The sequence below is a fragment of the Trachypithecus francoisi genome, unplaced genomic scaffold (genome assembly GCF_009764315.1).
Source record: "Trachypithecus francoisi isolate TF-2019V2 unplaced genomic scaffold, Tfra_2.0 Lachesis_group4, whole genome shotgun sequence".
Lineage (NCBI taxonomy): Eukaryota > Metazoa > Chordata > Mammalia > Primates > Cercopithecidae > Trachypithecus > Trachypithecus francoisi.
The window spans coordinates 132,275,080-132,294,032 of NW_022681469.1; the positions used below are offsets into that span (position 1 = coordinate 132,275,080).

The 18,953-nt window shown below is 40.1% G+C and overlaps 1 protein-coding gene across 1 annotated transcript in view; it reads left to right on the forward strand.

Moving 5' to 3' along the window:
* Window positions 1-14,483, forward strand: part of EPDR1 (ependymin related 1) — a 32,644-nt gene extending 18,161 nt beyond the window's left edge. Inside the window, 2 exon segments of the mRNA XM_033193665.1 lie at window positions 11,396-11,604; window positions 12,785-14,483. Of these exon segments, the coding sequence (XP_033049556.1) occupies window positions 11,396-11,604; window positions 12,785-12,981 (406 nt within the window). The 3' untranslated portion in view covers window positions 12,982-14,483.
* Window positions 14,484-18,953: the final 4,470 nt, after the last annotated feature.

Here is an 18,953-nt window from a genome sequence, read left to right on the forward strand (position 1 = left end):
GGGACTACAGGTGCCTGCCACCATGCCTGGCTAATTTTGGTATTTTTAGTGGAGAAGGGGTTTCACCATGTTAGCCAGGATGGTCTCGATCTCCTGACCTTGTGATCTGTCGGCCTCAGCCTCCCAAAGTGCTGGGATTACAGGCGTGAGCCACCGCACCCAGCCCCTTTAAATATTTTTAAAGATTAGGAAACAAAAAGAAGTCAGAAGGAGCCAAATCAGGACTGTCAAGTGGATGATTAATGATTTCCCATCAAAAATCTCATGGAATTGTCCTTGTTTGATGAGAGGAATGAGCAGAAACATTGATATGGTGGAGAAGCTCTGGTGAAGCTTCCCTGGGCATTTTTCTGCTAAAGGTTTGGCTAATTTTCTCAAAACACTCTCATAATAAGAAGATGTTATCATTCTTTAGCTTTTCAGAAGGTGAACATGCAAAATGCCTTGAGCATCCAGAGAAACTTACCATGACTTTTGCTCTTGTCCAGCTTACTTTTGCTTTGACTGGACCACGTCTACCACTTGATAGCCATTGCTTTGATTGTGCTTTGTCTTCGGGATTGTACTGGTAAAGCCACATTTCAGCTCATGTTACAATTCGTAGAAGAAATGCTTCAGGATCTTGACCACTTGTATAAAATTTCCACTGAAGGGTCTGCTCTTGTCTGCATCTGATTGGGCCACAATTGTTTTAGCACCCTTGGGAGTGAAAAGTTTGCTCAACTCAAATTTTTCATTCAGAATTGTAAAAGCTGAACTAATTGAGGTGTCTGTGGTGCTGGCTATTGTTTCTCCTGTTAATTGTCCTGTACAATTGTCCTGTATAATTGTCTCCTGTACAATTAGGGCATGATCAACATTTTTTTTTTTTTTTTTTTTTGAGATGGAGTCTTGCTCTGTTGCCCAGGCTGGAGTGCAGTGGTGGGATCTTGGCTCACTGCAAGCTCTGCCTCCTGGGTTCACGCCATTCTCCTGCCTCAGCCTCCCGAGTAGCTGGGACTACAGGCGCCCACCACCACACCTGGCTAATTTTTTTGTATTTTTAGTAGACAGGGGGTTTCACCATGTTACCCAGGATGGTCTCAATTTCTTGACCTTGTGATCTGTCCACCTCGGCCTCCCAAAGTGCTGGGATTACAGGTGTGAGCCACCACACCTGGTCTAAGATTTTTTTTTTCTCACAAATTGATGTGGATGAACTGCCACTATGGGCTTAAATCTTAAATCTTAATCTTAATACTGAGTCCTACCTTTTTAAAGTGAGTTATTTATTTGTAACTGCTTCTTTGGAGCAATGTCACATAAACTTTTTGTGAAACATCAGTGATTTCACCGTTCTGCCACTTGAGCCTCATAATAAATTTAATATTTGTTCTTGCTTCATTTTAGCAAAATGCATGTTGCTCTGACAGGAGCTCTATCCAGACTGATGTCTTATTCTTCTTAGTGCCTCAAACTAGATCCTGTTTAGGCATGTTATAACAAGTGTTGTGAGTTTATTTTGGTCAAAAAAGTTGGAATCTGTACATAGTTTTTTCATAATACACCTTTTCCGTGAACTTTTTAAAGACCCCTCTTGTGGATGTTATACTTACTAAAAATGTTCTTAATAAAACCCTAGTAGTCAGATACCATTTCTTACTCCTCCTCAGATTAGCACAAATTTAAGTTTGACAACATGCTCTGTTGGCAGGACTATAAAGAAAAAAGGCACTATAATATAATGCTGATAGGAATGCAAAATAGTACAACCCTGTGGAGAGAAATCTGGTAATATTTAACAAAACCACAAATACTTCTACCTTTTGACCTGGTAATTCCACATCTAATAATTTACCCTAAACATACAACTCGAAAACAGCATAACACAAGGTCATTATTTTTGTTAATATCAAAGGAATAGAAACAATTCAATGTTTATTGGTAGAAGACTGGCTAAATAAATAATGATATTAGCTCACAGTAAATTTATATGGCCATAAAAAAATGAGGATAGTCTCTAGGCATTAGTAGGGAATGGAGAAAGCAAGATGCAAAAAGGTCTATATAGCATGCTACTCTTTCTGTAAAGAAGAGGAGAAAATAATAAGTCACATATGTATTTGCTTATTTTTTGACAGACATGCAGGAAAAACAAAATAGAAGCAGTTGAAAAGTGTTATCTATAAGGAGCATGAGGAGAGGGGAAGAGGAGATAGGGATGGAAGAGGAACTTGCCTCAATGTACCATTTTCTGTCATTTTGAGTTTTGAAATATGAAAATTTTTACATATTTAAATAATAAAGTCAGAGAGGAAAAGTGTGAAGTCCCTGAATTGGGAACAAACTAAAACAAAGGAACCTAATGATCTATCAATCTGGAAACATAACCACACAGAGAATAGTCTTATTCTAAGTAAATTTTTGACACAATACTGACTCTCGATACTAGGGAATTATATTCTAAGGATAAGAAGAACTACAATGAAATCTTAAACTTCACTTGGCAATTTTATTATTTATAATAGTTTTGAAGTTATTATTATTTCAAAATTATAGAATAAAGCAAATAAATGTTTTTGTTAATGTTTTTAGGAAGCATGATTTTGATTTTAAGAGAAAAGATATATAAATACAAAAAATAGGGGGAAAACCTGTAAATGTTAATTTAAATGGAAAATATCTATATGAATTCATGAGTTTGTTTTTCTTTAATTGGAAACTCTAACCACTGAAAAGCATTCAAAGCAATGATATCTCAATGGCAATGAGCACATCTAGTGCCCTGATGTCAGTTTCTAAGTTGTTTCCCCACTAAGGGTAACTAGAGTTTTTTAGAGAAATGCCTGATTTCAGATCTGGGGCAGGGAAAATTCAAGGTTAGTCTGTGCCACCTTGTGTCATAGAATATCAGGAAGCACTCAGAGACCAATAGGATTATGTCAGAAGATATATACACCAACTTGAAGGAGCTCCCTCTGACCAAACTTGGGCAAATTTTAGCATCAAAAGGAATAATGACTTTAATTGTTTGTCCTACATTGAATAAATAACAAATCCACGAGTCCAGTGTGGTACTCAGTAGATTAAGATAGATGGATGTCATTTACTATACAATTGGTACTATGATCCCAACTCCCAGTGAAATACTTGATTCAGGAAATGGTTTTACCTCAAACCATTAGGTGATAATTATTGGGTAATACAACATTTCCAACATCACAAAGTATCACTCATCAATTACTTGCCAATTGCAAAAGGAAACACTTTTATAACAGATATCTGGAGTTACCACATAACTTGGTGATCAAAGTTAGCAGCCTTAATAGTGGGAAGGTACATCACCTGTCTTCAGATACGATAAAGTCCGAAGTGTACAACCTCACCAATGACATGTTGTTTACAAATATCTTGGAACTCAAATAAAAAAGAGCCTTTAGATTTCATATCCATTTCATAAGAATGGCAAAAGCTCAAAGAGCAATTTAAATGACACCATGAGGAAATTGCCAAAAAACCCCACAATGTGGAATATCTGCAAACCTGAACTCTTCAAAGAGTCAATGTCATGTTGGAAAATAAAAAGGTAGGAGTACTACTCCAGATTTTTGATAGAGACATAACCAAATATAATGCTTGAACTTTAACTGGACTCTGATTTGAAAAACCAACTTTAAGATGTATTTGGGGCACCACTTGAATATGGAGCAGATATCAGGGAATGAATTTTTATTTCTAAGATACAATCCTATTGGGAGCATGTGGCAGAAGCTCTTGTTTTAAGGAAATACTTAGAAAAATAGAAAAAAAATACTGTAAAATGTAGAGAATTGTTGAGCCTAGGAGGCAGACATAAAAGTGGTCATTATACTAGTTCTTCAACTGTTCCGCATATTTAAAATATTTTACGATAAAAATTAGAAAAATTAGATTTATCTTTTCACTTAAAAGATTAACAAGGGCAAATTGTTGAATTTAAAATGCATGGTTAGAAAACAAATAAATAAATAGGTACTCATTTGCGTAAAATGAGTAGAGTACATATTGAGAAATCAATGCAATGTTTGTACACCTATGTTTATAGCAGCATTTTTCAGAGTAGCCAAACTTAGGAAACACCTAGGAATCCATGAGTGGATGAATGGATAAATAAAATATGGTGTATACATACAGTGGGATGCTGTTCAGCCTTAAAAAGGAAGGAAATGCCAACGCATGCTCCAGCGCAGATAAACTTTGAAGATATTATATTAACTGAAAAGAACAAATACTGTGTGATTCCACTTACATGAACTATGTAGAGTAGCCAAACTCATAGAATGGTGGTTGCCAGGAGTTGGGGAGAGGGAGGAATGGGTTATTATTGTTTAATGGATATAAAGTTTCAATTTTGCAAGAGTTCTGGAGACTGATGTACCACAATGTGAATATATTTAACATTACTGAACTGTACACTTAAAAATGGCTAAGATGGTACATTTTTGTCATGTGTATCTTGCCACAATTAAAACATTAAAAATTAGATATAAAAATTAATATGTACATAAAGATATATTTAGAAGAATGCATGTCCAGACACGTGTACAGAGTTGTTATTTCTATAAATTAGAGTTTCTGGGCAATTTTTGCTTCCCTTTCCATTCCTAGATTGTTTTCATTTTTTATATTGATCATGAATCCATTTTACTAAAAAAAAACTATTTTTAAAGCAAGAAAACTTCCCCAGATTTTTAGTGTTTCAGAAAACATGGTGATTCAAGAGCCTACTTTTAGGGAAATGGATTTGCAGAAAACAATGGAAATTGTCAATGTAACCTGAGAATTTTATTAAAAACAGCAAAAATCCTTTGTCCCATATGGTGAGAAGCAAAACAGGCTGCTGGCCCGTCCTGTGTGTTGTGGTTGCCGTGGAGAGTTTGGCCTTCTGACCCTTTGGCGGGGCCTAGCCAACCTGACCTTGCTCACAGCTGAGGCTCAGCAGCAGCAGGGCCTTTGTGGGAACTCGCCTGCCCCTCCCAGTGAACTGTGCTTTGCCTGGTGCCTGGCCAGGAAGAAGGCGAAGTTTGCCTGCTGTTGTTGACCTGGGCTGGTCGGCCTCCCTGTCCTGAACACCAGTTGCAGCATCTCACCTTGCTTGACTATGCCTCAGCGGGGGCGTTGGTGCCTCTCATCTCACAATTACCTCTGTGACAGAGCCAGGCTTTGATCTCGCCTCCAGGAATCCAGTTCCTCTCAAAGTCTGTTAATCCCTTGGGTCCACGGGTTATTCCCATACAGCATCCCCTCTCTGATTACTCATCTCAACCGTGGCTGATCTCTGCATTTTGACCTTTGGTCCCTGTCAGGCCACAGGCCCTGTATTCTATTTGTGATGGAGAGACTTATGTCCTAACTGTTAATACGTTCACATAAACATACACGCCATTACAGTATCATTAAATGTTTTCTAAAATTTATCATAAAGCAGTACTAGCATTTATATCCACATGGGATTTTGAAAACAAATGAATTATATAGTTCTATTTTGTTTTCCATTAATTTATTATTTTCAGTTTAACTTAAGGTACAGTCAACATAACCTCAATATCAGATGTCTACTTTTTAAAAAAGTAAATATTTTGAAAACATAGAAAAGTACAAAGAATACCAAAACGAACACTTGTGTTCAGACCACCCAGATTTAACAAACGTTAACATTTTGTAGTGATTGTTCCAGGTCTAGAATTTTCATTTTAAAATTAAATTTTACTTCTGTATGTGGGCAGAGCTGGCCTCAGGGAAAGAGTGAAGCTGTGATATTCCCTCCCTGCTGTCCCCTGCCCTTCTGTTGCAGGTGACTGACCAGGCATCTGTGGCCCTAGGTGGCACACAGGGCCATGCCGGGCCTTTCCCAGCACAGCTGTGCTGGCAGCTGCCCCCTGAGGTTCTCCATGGAGTGCTGGAGTCCTTGATTCTATCAGAAATGATAGAACTGAGTAGCATAAAAAACTGCAAACCAAAAAAGGAAGGAAAGTTTATTAGAACAAAGGAAGCTTATTGTAACTCTGCAAGTGGGGGTGCTCCAAGCATCTCAGAAAAAAAGGGCATCCAGGAAATGAACAACTGTTGGAATCCCAGTTTGCTAGTGCTTCTCTCTGCTTCATTCTTTAATCCTATTCCATTTGCATTTTGGAAAATAGCCTCCCTCAGCTTCTAAGTTTACATGTGATATGTTCAGTCACACAAGAGGCTGACTATTAGACCTCAGTCGCAATGACACAGGTCAAGAGGAAAGAATCTCATTGTCTCATTTCTGTCTAGTATACTCTGGTGAGGGAGGCAAATATGAGGCTAGAATGACATGTATGACAAATATGAGGCCAGGATGACTGTATTAGTCTGTTTTCCTGCTGCTAATAAAGACATACCTGAGACTGGGTAACTTATAAAGGAAAGAGGTTTAATGGATTCACAGTGGCAGAAGATGAAGGAAGAGCAAAGGGACTTCTTACATGGTGGCAGGCAAGAGAGAGCTTATGCAGGGGAATTCCCATTTATAAAACCATCAGACCTCGTGAGACTTATTCACTACCAGGAGAAAAGCATGGGTAAGACCCGCCCCCATGATTCAATTACTTCCCCCCAGGTCCCGCCCATGACACATGAGAATTATTGGAGCTACAATTCAAGATGAGATTTGGGTGGGGACACAGTCAAACTATGTTAATGACACTTCTGTGATCCTGTGGATTTGGAGAGTGATGGCGATGATCTCCATCATCGAAGATCATCGAAGAAGGAAACCCCCTCTCCTGCACATGGCTACATACTCTCCAGGGAACAACCATTGCAATCTGAGAAGCACACAACAGGGATATCAGCAAAAGCTAGGAATGACTTTCTAGCCCAGATGTCTAGCACTGGGGAAAGCACAAGATATTGCTGGTGGTGAGGAGAACAATGAAGACAGTTTTGAGTGGCCCACTTGTCGTTAAAAGTATCACAGAACAGGATTTGTATATGTACAACAATTCCCATATTTACAAATGAACAATGCTCTAAGAGTTGGGTTAATGTTGCTGTGTTTCTTCAGCCAGTGCTTAGGCTCTGTTGTGCCAGCGATTTAGCTGGTTATGAGAAAACAGTGACAATACAACTCCAAGCTTTTTCAAAGGGCTAATAGTGTTATGTTGACCCTGCATGCATATTATAAAAAATTAGCTCCATTTTTGAGCAGTATCTCATAAAATGCACACTTACATTTCTTTCTATATTCATTCTCACTTCTAAAGGTAGGTATCTGGGTTATTTTTACCCTCGTAAGCCATTTCAAATCTTTTCTGAAATAAGCAAGATACATATAAATGTGTAACATGATGTCATGTTTATATTTCCATACTATTTCATAGAAATCTGAAGCATACGGCTGCTAATAATACATTGATGTGCTTCATAATGAAGTGTCAGTCAATGAAGGATCACATATACAATGGTGGTCCCATGAGATTATAATGGAGCTGAAAACTTCTATTGCCTAGTGACCTCATAGCCATAGTATGTGGTAGCGCAACACATTACTCACATGTCTGGGGTGATGGTGGTGTAAACAAACCTACTGTGCTGCCAGTTGTATACAATTCTAGCATATAAGTAATTCCTATATTATGCTTTTTTTTTCTTCAACTTTTACTCTAAGTCAGGAGTACATGTGCAGGATGTGCAGATTTGTTACACAAGTGAACGTGTGCCATGGTGTTTTGCTGCACAGATCATCCCATCACCTAGGTACTGAACCCAGCATCCATTAGCTATTCTTCTTGATGCTCTCGCTCCCCCAGGCTCTACCAACAAACCCAAGTGTGTGTTGCTCCCCTCATGTGTCCATTTGTTCTCATGATTCAGCTCCCCATAGGTGAGAACATGCAGTATTTGCTTTTCTGTTTCTGCATTAATTTGCTGAGGATAATGGCTTCCAACTCCACCTGCAAAGGACATGATCTTGTTCCTTTTTATAGCTGCATAGTATTCCATGGTGTATATGTACCACATTTTCTTTATCCACATTTTCAGTCTATCATTGATGGCATTTAGGTTGATTCCATGTCTTTTGCTATTGTGAATAGTGCTGCGGTGAACATAGGCATGCATGTGTCTTTAGAACAGAATGATATATATTCCTTGGGGTATATACACAGTAATGGGATTGCTGGGTTGATGGTATTTCTGGTTCTAGGTCTTTGAGGAATTGCCACACTGTCTTCCACAATGGTTGAATTAATTTATACTCCCATCAACAGTGTAAAAGTGTTCCTTTTTCTCCACAACCTCACCAGCATCTGTTGTTGTTTGATTTTTTAGTAATAGTCATTCTGACTGGCATGAGATGGTATCTTTTTGTAGTTTTGATGTGCATTTCTCTAATGATCAGTGATGTTGAGCTCTTTTTCATATGTTTTTTGGCCACATGTATGTAATTACTAGATTATACCTTTATCATTATTTTAGAATGTGCTCTCACTTACATAAAAGATAACTGTGAAACTGCCTCAGGCAGGTCCTTCAGGAGTATCCAGAGGAAAACATTGTTATCATAGGAGGTGACAGCTCCATGCATGTTACTGGCCCTGAAGGCCTTCCAGTGGGACAAGGTGTGGAAGTGAAAGAGGGTGATACTGATGATCCTGACCTTGTGTAGGCCTGGCTAATATCTGTGTTTGTGTTGTAATTTTTAACACAAAAGTTTTTTTAAAAATAAAGTAAATTTTGGCCGGGTGCGGTGGCTCAAGCCTGTAATCCCAGCACTTTGGGAGGCCGAGACGGGCGGATCACAAGGTCAGGAGATCGAGACCATCCTGGCTAATACGGTGAAACACCGTCTCTACTAAAAATACAAAAACTAGCCGGGCGAGGTGGCGGGCGCCTGTAGTCCCAGCTACTCGGGAGGCTGAGGCAGGAGAATGGCGGAAACCCGGGAGGCGGAGCTTGCAGTGAGCTGAGATCTGGCCACTGCACTCCAGTCCGGGCGACAGAGCGAGACTCCGCCTCAATAGGCCGGGCGCGGTGGCTCAAGCCTGTAATCCCAGCACTTTGGGAGGCCGAGACGGGCGGATCACGAGGTCAGGAGATCGAGACCATCCTGGCTAATACGGTGAAACCCTGTCTCTACTTAAAAATACAAAAAACTAGCTGGGCGACGAGGCGGGCGCCTGTAGTCCCAGCTACTCGGGAGGCTGAGGCAGGAGAATGGCGTAAACCCGGGAGGCGGAGCTTGCAGTGAGCTGAGATCCGGCCACTGCACTCCAGCCTGGGTGGCAGAGCAAGACTCCGTCTCAAAAAAAAAATAAATAAATAAATAAATAAATAAAGTAAATTTTAAAATAGAAAAAAGCATATTGAATAAGGACGTAAAGAAAGAAAATATTTTTTTATAGCTGTGCAATGTGTGTTTTAAGCTGTCTTACTACAAAAGGGTCAAAGAGTTAAAAAAATCAAAACATATATAAAGTTAAAAAGTTACAGGAAGCTAAAATTAATGTATTATTGAAGAAAAGAAAATATTTTTTATAAATTTAGTGTAACTTAAGTATACAATGTTTCTAAAACATACAGTAGTGTATAGTAATGTCCTGGGCCTTCACATTCTCTCACTACTCACTCACTCACTCACCTACCCAGAGCAACTTCAAGTCCTGTAAGCTCCATTCATGGCAAGTACCCTATACATGCGTACCACTTTTTATCTTTTATCCCGTAATTTTACTGCACCTTTTCTATGTTTAGATACACAAATCCTTACCATTGTGTTTCAGTTGCCTCCAGTATTTAGTGCAGTCGCATGCAGTACAGGTTTGGACCCTGGGAGCAGTAGGCCATACCGTGTAGCCCTGGTGTGTAGTAGGCTGTACCATCCAGGTTTGTGTAACTGCACTCTATGATGTTTGTGCAATGATGAAATGACCTAATGATACATTTCTCAGAACATAGGCTTATCATGAAGTGATGCATGACTGTGTTTTGACTATAAAGACAGTAACCCTTTATAACATTTTTTTCTGAAGAAAACAATTTTTAAGCTGAGGCTTGGGATGGAGAGCACACGTCCTCCCTGAAGGCTCCTCTAGTGCATTGGGTCTCATAAGCCACAGATAATTTGTAGACTATTTTTATTTGCTGATGAAAAGTCACCTCTCTAGGTTCTTCAGCCCTCAAGTGTTGCAGATTTCACTTTCTGAGAAACACACTTTTTTTTGCAAGAAAAACACACTTTTTTCTGCAAGACATACTTTGCTTGACCAGCAGCTGTGGCCTAAGTGTTGGATTGACAGTGAAATGCATAGAAACATAGCAGGCTTCCCCCAACACCAAGATGGCTCAGCTTTAACAAAGATACAGGACTGATGCCGATATGGCATGGCTGGTGACTCCTGGGCTCAGCCTCTGAATATCTATCTCCCTGTCACTCCCAAGGAAGGTTGAGCAGGAAGTCATGGGAGGAGGCTGAGAGCATGGAGAGAAATTCAGCTGAGGGAGTCATTTGCTCTGGGGCGCCTCGGCTTTTGTCCTTGCTCATCTCAGCTCCTGCAGGGTATGTGTGCTGCGCCCGTGCTGGATCAGCTATGTGCATCCAAGCCCCTTACTCATGACTGCTCGGCAGTGGAGGCAGTAAGGCACAGGCATTCGGTCCATCCAGTCCTCAGTGCGTTCTTTTCCTACATTCGGTATACCCCCATAATTCCTTGACTGAGTGCTGCAAGAGAAACTGCACCAAACAAGAGTCAAGTCCTTCTGTGTCTCTGTAGGTAAACAAAAATTCACAAGCCAGCTGTTCAGCCAGGGCCACATCTTCCCCATGTTTGTAATGCTAAGCACAGGGTCTGGCATACACTAGGTCCTTGGTCAAAATTTGTCCAGTGAATATACACTTTTGACCTCTATTTTTTTTTTTTTTTTTTTTTTTTTTGATGGTGGACAGGATCTCACCCAGGATGTATGTAGTGCTGTGGCATGATCATGGCTCACTGCAGCTTTGACCTCCCAGGTTCAAGTGATCCTCTTACCTCAACCTCCCAAGTGGCTGGGACTACAGCTGTGCACTGCCATGTCTGGCTAATTTTTAAAATTTTTTTCTAGAGACAGGGGTCTCACTGTGTTGCCCAGGCTGGTCTCAAACTCTTGGGCTCAAATCATACTCCCTCCTCGGCCTCCTAAAGTGCTGGGATTACAGGGATTAGCCATCATGCTCGGCCTGACCTCTGAATTCTAATTATTTCATATGCAGGTTGTTTCATGTGTCTAGTGTTTATAAATGTTAAGTGATTGCCAAGCAAGTAATTTCTTTCTATTTTAAAAGTAATATCTATCAAAGGTGTTGTGCTGTTAAAACACACAATGATTGTAACATGAAGTCCCAAACTATTTCTTTCCATCTGTGTTTCAGATTATTTGAATATATTTTGCTGTATAAGGATGGAGTGATGTTTCAGATTGAGCAAGCCACCAAGCAGTGCTCGAAGATGACCCTGACAGAGCCCTGGGACCCTCTTGACATTCCTCAGAACTCCACCTTTGAAGACCAGTACTCCATCGGGGGGCCCCAGGAGCAGATCATGGTCCAGGAGTGGTCGGACAGAAAGTCAGCTAGATCCTGTAAGCGTTCAAAGGATCTAAGCATTGTATTCAGGATGCATGGTGGGGAAGAAGGTTTAAGTTCTTTAAGGAAGGTAGTTTTTAGGGAAACATCTGCTTAATCAAAATTTTTTTAAAGTATCCACTTAGGTCTGCACGTTATTTTGCTCACTACGTGGCAATGGGATCTAAGCTTCATATTTGAAACACCTCAGCCTTCTAGTGCCACCTGCACCTCTCTGCCACTTTGACTCTTGTGAACTTAGCCTTGATTTTGACATTTGATGGTCACCTGGAGGTCTGTGACATGGAAGGCATCTGCCTAAGGCACACATTTGAATCAGGTGCCTCCTTTTCTTTCCCCCACTTCCTACAGTTGCAGGGTTCAGATCTACTCCCATCATGCTGAGTGTGCAAACCAGCCTGCTTTTATGTGAAGCCATTCTCTGCCCTGCTGCTGATATATGCCTATCCCAAGACAGCTTTAACCACACAGGCATTCATGCTGTGGAACACAGTATGGTGATTTCTCAAAAATTTAAGGATAAAACTGCCATATGACCCAGCAACTCCATATATATATATATATATATATATATATATATATATATGTATATCTCCCAAAGAATTGAATGCAGAGACTCAAACAGATATTTGTACACCCATGTTCACAGCAGCATTATTCACAATTGCCAAAAGGTGGAAACCCAAATGTTCATCAACAGATAAATGGATAAACAAAATGTGGTATATTCATACAACAGAATATTATTCAGCCTTAAAAAGAAAGGAAACGCCAGCACATGCTACAACCTGAGTAAACCTTGAGGATATAATGTTAAGAGAAACAATGCAGGCAGAAAATGATAAATACAGAACCATCCCACTTACACGAGGTATGTAGAATCGTCAAATTCATAGAGACAGAAAATTGAATGGTGGGTTTCAAGAGCTGGGAGAAGAGGAATGGAAATTTAGTGTTTAACGGAGACAGAGTTTCAGTTTGGGAAGATGAAAAAAAGTTCTGTAGATGGATGGTGCTGATGGTTGTTCAACAAATGTGAATGTACTCAAGGGCACCAAACACTTAAAAATGGTCGAATGGTAAATTTTATGTTATGTACATTTTGCCATCACAAGAAAAAATATGAACTTCTTGCCTGTCTTCTTTATTCAAAAGTCAACTTTTTTCCTCTTATAGATGAAACCTGGATTGGCATCTATACAGTCAAAGATTGCTATCCTGTCCAGGAAACCTTTACCAAAAACTACAGTGTGATATTGTCCACGCGGTTTTTTGACATCCAGCTGGGTATTAAAGACCCCTCGGTGTTTACCCCTCCAAGCACGTGCCAGATAGCCCAACTGGAGAAGATGAGCGAAGACTGCTCCTGGTGAACCTGCGCATAGGGAAGTGGCAGCATCAGATGTCAGCCCCCTGTGGTCCCAGCTGGAGATAGATATGAGACTAGTCAAGATGAGTGTGCTAATTGGAGAGAAATATAATTTCAGGAAGATGCACATTGATGTGGGGTTTTGATATGTCTGATTTTGACTACTCAAGCTATGTTAACAGAAGAAAATTGAAAGGCGAGGGTGTGGCCATATGAGCTAACTGTGGCTAATATGGACACTTTGGGTACACAATGCAGTGCCATGCAAATAGGGAGGGGTCAGTAAGAGAAGTTTGTCTTGGCAGCAAGTATTTATTGTTGACATTATTCAGAACTGGTGGTGATAATAAAAGGCAGAGTGATTTTGGTCAATTTAATGATTAATTCTTAAGTCCCCTGCAGAGAATGTGCCCTTTATTGCTGCACCAGGGTGGGCATTGCTCCCACTGAGCCCTACTCCACCCTGCCCCTGCACTTCCTTGGTTGCCAAAAAAATGATACCTTAAATCCCTTCCAGACTGAAGAATTGTATGGCATGACCCAATTGATAGAAACATTTGGAAGGAAATGAAAAGCTAAAATAGGAAGTAATTATTCCTCTAAAGAAACATTTTAAGCAAGACAGTTTAGAGAATCCTAATGTCTACACTGGTAAAGCGCGAGCCATGTAAGCTTTTTTTTTCTATGCAAGAGTATTGATGTATGTGCTGAATCTTCACAGACTTGTCAATACACAGGCACTATTCTAAAATAGCACTGAACTGGGGATCAGGAGACTATTGTCTCCTAAACCCGGGACTAGAGTTCCCTTGTACTTTCACTCCTTTGGTCATTAATTGCACTGGGCTTGCCCTCACTTTGGCCCTCCTAGAACGCTGCTTCATAATCTCTCTGTCTGACTTCTGCATCTCCTTCCATGTCAGCTCATTCACAATAGCTGCTCCCAAGCCTGGATGAGTTGCACCTTGCATCCTGAGCATGCATTTCTCACAATAATTATTAAGCTGTGTGATAATTTCTGCTTTCAAGACATTGTCATCCATTATCTTGGCTGTGAGCTCCTTGGGTACGGGTACCTTGTATGTTTACTTTTATATCCCTAGCACCAAGCAAGTGCCTGGCACATGGTCAGTGCCCTAAGTATTTGTAGAGTGAAGAATGCCAGCCTCTCTTGTCCCTGGTTTCCTTGTGTGCTAAATGTGGTTGAGTTTGTCCATCGCGAGGAGAGACTTCCAGTAATAAAATTTACTATTCTAGGTTATTCTACCGTTATGTTTTATCTGCCCATTTATCTTTTTTAGTTACCAGGAGAAATGTGTGACACCTATATTATGATGAAAACAATCTTATTACTCACAGTTTATCTATATTAAACAAATTTAATTGCATTTTAAAGCATTCTTTGATATTATTGCTTTTGTAATAAATATGGATAATCTTGGTTATAAGGGAGTTAAAACAATGCTCTAATAAATAAACAAAGTGCTTCATGTGATCAAAATCAAATTTGTTATCCTCTCTCAAAAGCCTGCTCTCCTCTTACCTTCCCTAAACTCCAGTGTCCAGTTGCCAAGGCCAGAAGCTTCAAGTCATTTTTGACCTATTTGTCTCCCTCAGTCCTCACTGGCAGTCAATATTCCCGAGTCCCATCAAAATAGCTCTTAAAACTCCTGCCTCTTCTCCACTCCCTCAGTCACCACCCAGCTCTGGGCTCTTAACATCACTGGCCTTTGCAGGATCTTCACACCCTCTGTCCTTGCCCTGGTCTTTTTTTTTTTTCTAGAAGCCATCCTGTGTTCATTCATTCATTCACTTCGTCAGTCAATCACAAGCCAGTACGAAGCACGTGCTCCCTCCAGGGTCCATGCAGGTTCCTGGGGTCCCAGAGGATTGTGAAGTTTGGACATGCAGGCATCTGAACCGCACAGACAGGGACGAGTTTCACAGCTGCATTCCAGCTGACCCAGCCTGCTAACGCCTTTGTGACCATGTTTGCCCCACTTCCTGTCTCCCCAACCACAGAATGATCCTCTCCTCTCCTCTCCAAGCTGCACATCTCCCCTTAGCCCTGGGACTTTGTCTTTGCCCATTGCAGGCCACCACATTACTCAGAGACAGAAGGAAACTCCTTTTATTTTATGGAGGCCCATGCAAAGTGGGTACCCTTTTGTTTTTCAGTTGGCCTGTTTTAGTTATTAAGCCACTTCACAGAAAGGAGTAAAAAGTTCAGACGGACTTGACCTCTGGTCAAATCTGATCTGATGGCGTCCTGCCTCTGTGGTTCTTCACTGCTTACAAGTAAAGTGGAGACCCCATAGCGTGGTGGACACACCCTTTTTCATCAGGCCTCTGACTCTTTCCAGCCTCACTCCTTGGGACAATTTCTTCTTTACCTAAATGCCCGAAGGGCTTGAGAAGTAAAGGCTGGGTCACCTCCTCGTGGCAGGAAGGTTTCCTTACTCTGCAATCTTATGTAAAAACTTTCTGGTGGCCACCAGAGTCACAATGAAGGGGGCTATTAAACAGGGTATGGACTTGAACCTATTAATGAAGTGCAGTATCCCAGTGCCTCACTCCTCTGCAGAGGTGGTATCACTGATAGTGGTCTGAGCCAGGGCTGGGTACCACTTTGTGGATACCCCACCTCATATGTCTCTGAGCCTTTATGCTGCATTGGAACAATTTACTTCCACCTCTCCCAAGGAAGCCATGCCACGTCCAAATTGTCAGGTCCAGGCAAGCCCTAGGGTGTGCTCAACATACACTTGCTTTCAACTCTGCCACCCTGAAGGCCCAGCTGTATGATAGAGCCATCACTCCCTCTTTCTCAGGGACCATGTGGAGTCAAGGAGGCCTGACCTTTATGTCCCCAATTGCTCTGTCATCAGGATGAGTTTCTTACCATAAGCTTTGCTAATTGAGAGTCCTAAAATTGGGACACATTTTAAAATTCTTTGAATATTTAATGAAGGCCAATAATTTTAGGTCTTTGGGAAATTTTTCAATTAACTACTCATGATTTCCCACCAAGTTAAATCTGACATCATTTGAAAACAAAACACTCACCTCTTGCTGGGTTTCCTTTACCAAATACACCTTCTCTGTAGTCCCAGCTACTCAGGAGGCTGAGCTGGGAGAATCGCTTGACCCCAGGAGGTGGAGATTGCAGTGAGCCAAGATTGCACCACTGCACTCCAGCCTGGGCAACAGAGTGAGACCCTTAAACAAACAAACAAACAAACAAACATCTTCATTTTCTCAATGTTCCCTGTGTTATTTCAAATCACTTTGCATATATATCCACTTGCAGCACATGGGGTGTTTTCACATTTTTCCACTGATGTGGGTCTTGTCTTTCTCCATCCACAGAAAGCACCTCAAATGCAGAAATGTCGTCCTTGTCATTCTTGTTGAGTCAAAATAATTCCTATTGATGACAGAATGAACCTCCTCAGCCAAAGACTTGTGAATAATCGGTGATATTTAAAGGCTTTGTAGGTGAACACCTCTTAAAGAGACAAATTTAACTTTATTTATGGATATTCTGATATCAACAATCATCTCTTTTAGGAATTATGCTAGGATAATAAAGGATTGGAACATATTTTTATTTGTTTTAAAACAGAATTATTAGCTCAACTACATGTGTAGAAAAAATACTGGGCCTATAATTTGTTGTATAGTTTATTCAGGGAGAGTGGTGCTTACCTTTATGGTATCCTAATTTTAAAATTTATATTGTCTTCATTAGAGCAAAAATGAACACATATTTTCAATATTTATTTCATAATTAAAGTTGGAAAATGTAATGTAGTACCAGCATTCAAGGAGTGGGCTATAACTATCCTATAATTTAGAAATAACGTCAAAGACTTGGAACCAACCCAAATGCCCATCAATGTTAGATTAGATAAAGAAAATGTGGTACATGTACACCATGGAATACTATGCAGCCATAAAAAGAATGAGTTCATGTCCTTTGCAGGGACGTGGATGAAGCTGGAAACCATCGTTCTCAGCAAACTAACACAAGAACAGAAAACCAAACACTGCACGTCCTCACTCATAAAGTGGGAGTTGAACAATGAGAACACATGGACACAGGGAGGGGAACATCACACACCAGGGCCTGTCAGGGGGTGGGGGGGCTGGGGGAGGGATAGCATTAGGAGAAATACCTAATGTAGATGACAGATTGATGGGTGCAGCAAACCACCATGGCATGTGTATATCTATTTAACAAACCTGCACGTTCTGTTCTGCACATGTACCCCATAATTTAAAGTATAATAATAATAATAATAATTTTTTAAAAAAGAAATAATGTGCAGTGAATATAACACACTCAGGATTTAAGTAATCTGAGTATATGTGTATGTTGTGCTATGGTTGCAGTTATATCATTCCCAATGGCATATTGTGTATTCATTTTAACATACAACTGTTTAAATCACATAGCTAAGTGTTTTTTTCCTCCACTAAGATAACTGATGGCAAAATAGGTACTCTTGTCACTTAAACATGATTAGTATTATTGCCATTTTTACTTGATCTCTATGGTTTTAATAAAGAAAATTATGTAAAAATAAAAAGAAGTCAAGGCATTATTGGTTATTGTGAGAAATGGGTTTTCAAGCCTAGAATATGTTACTTAATATCCTCTCAGCCTTAGTTGATTAGTTTTTCAGTCAGCCTGGGAGAACAGCTGTTGGGAAATCACTGGTCTTAATTTCTCAACCAGGAGGCACCAACTTAACTATTGAAAAGTCCCCAGTTATCCAAATACACAAACCTGTTTAATTAAAAGTGTAGTTTTGGGATAGACATGTGGGTATTGATATACCTATTAGAGAAATTTAGGGTCTGTTGGTTTTGTTTCACTCCTGATCCCAGAAATGATACCTTTCTTGTAGGATAGTGGTATATCTGTCCTATCTTCTTATATAAGTACATCTTAGCAAAGCTTAGTTTTCTATTAAATTCAATTATAAAATAGGGGATTCTTTACTAAGAAAAATTAAAATGTGTAAAAACTAAATTGAAAATCTTTGATGAGGAAAAACCTGAGATAAAAGTTGTTTCTAAAACAGTTCTGTGATCACATTAGTTGATGGGCACATACAGGAAGCAGTTGCCATTTAGTCTCTTTTTAGAAGAGTGCTTTGCTTTTAAAGAACTTTCTGATTCTAAAGTGTTAGGTGACCTTGTCTCAGTAGCTGTGGCACCTCTTGGGGATAATAAAGTGAAGATGTAGACTGCCCTGTCTTGAATGATCTTGGGACATTTTAATAACCTTAAAGTGGGCATTAGAATAATGGGAGTAGGCAAAATGACATCGCAAGCCCAGCCAAAGTGTATGCTTTTATGATGTTTCTTATAACTTAAACCTCCCTGTACTTAACACCTTTCATCATTTCCTCCAGGTAAACATATGTTCCTATCACCATAACTCTTATCACATAAAAGATAACTAATAGCACTGCAAGGATGTTTAGATGGATTTTAAAACTTTGAATATCTTGGGACTGAAGACATTACTTAGATCCATATATGTCCTATCCTTAATACAACAAATAACATGATGATAGCAATCCTATAATCCCATCTAGCTCAAACTAACTATATCTCAAGCAGCAAAAAGAGGTGAAGAAGAAGCAGAAGGAAGGGAAGGAGGAGGACATAAAGAAGAAGAGGAGGAGGAGGAGGAGGAGGAGGAGGAGGAGGAAGAAGAAGAAGAAGAAGAAGAAGAAGAAGAAGAAGAAGAAGAAGAAGAAGAAGAAGAAGAAGAAGAAGAAGGAGAAGAAGAAAACAGAAGAAGAAGAAGAGGAAGAAGAAGAGGAGGAGGAAGAGGTAGAAGAAGAAAAAGAAGGAGGAGGAGAAGAAGGAGAAAAGGAGAAGAAGAAGGAGCAGGAGGAGAAGCAGGAGGAGGATGTGGAGGAGGAAGAGGAGGACGAGGGGCAGGAGGGGGAGGGGGAG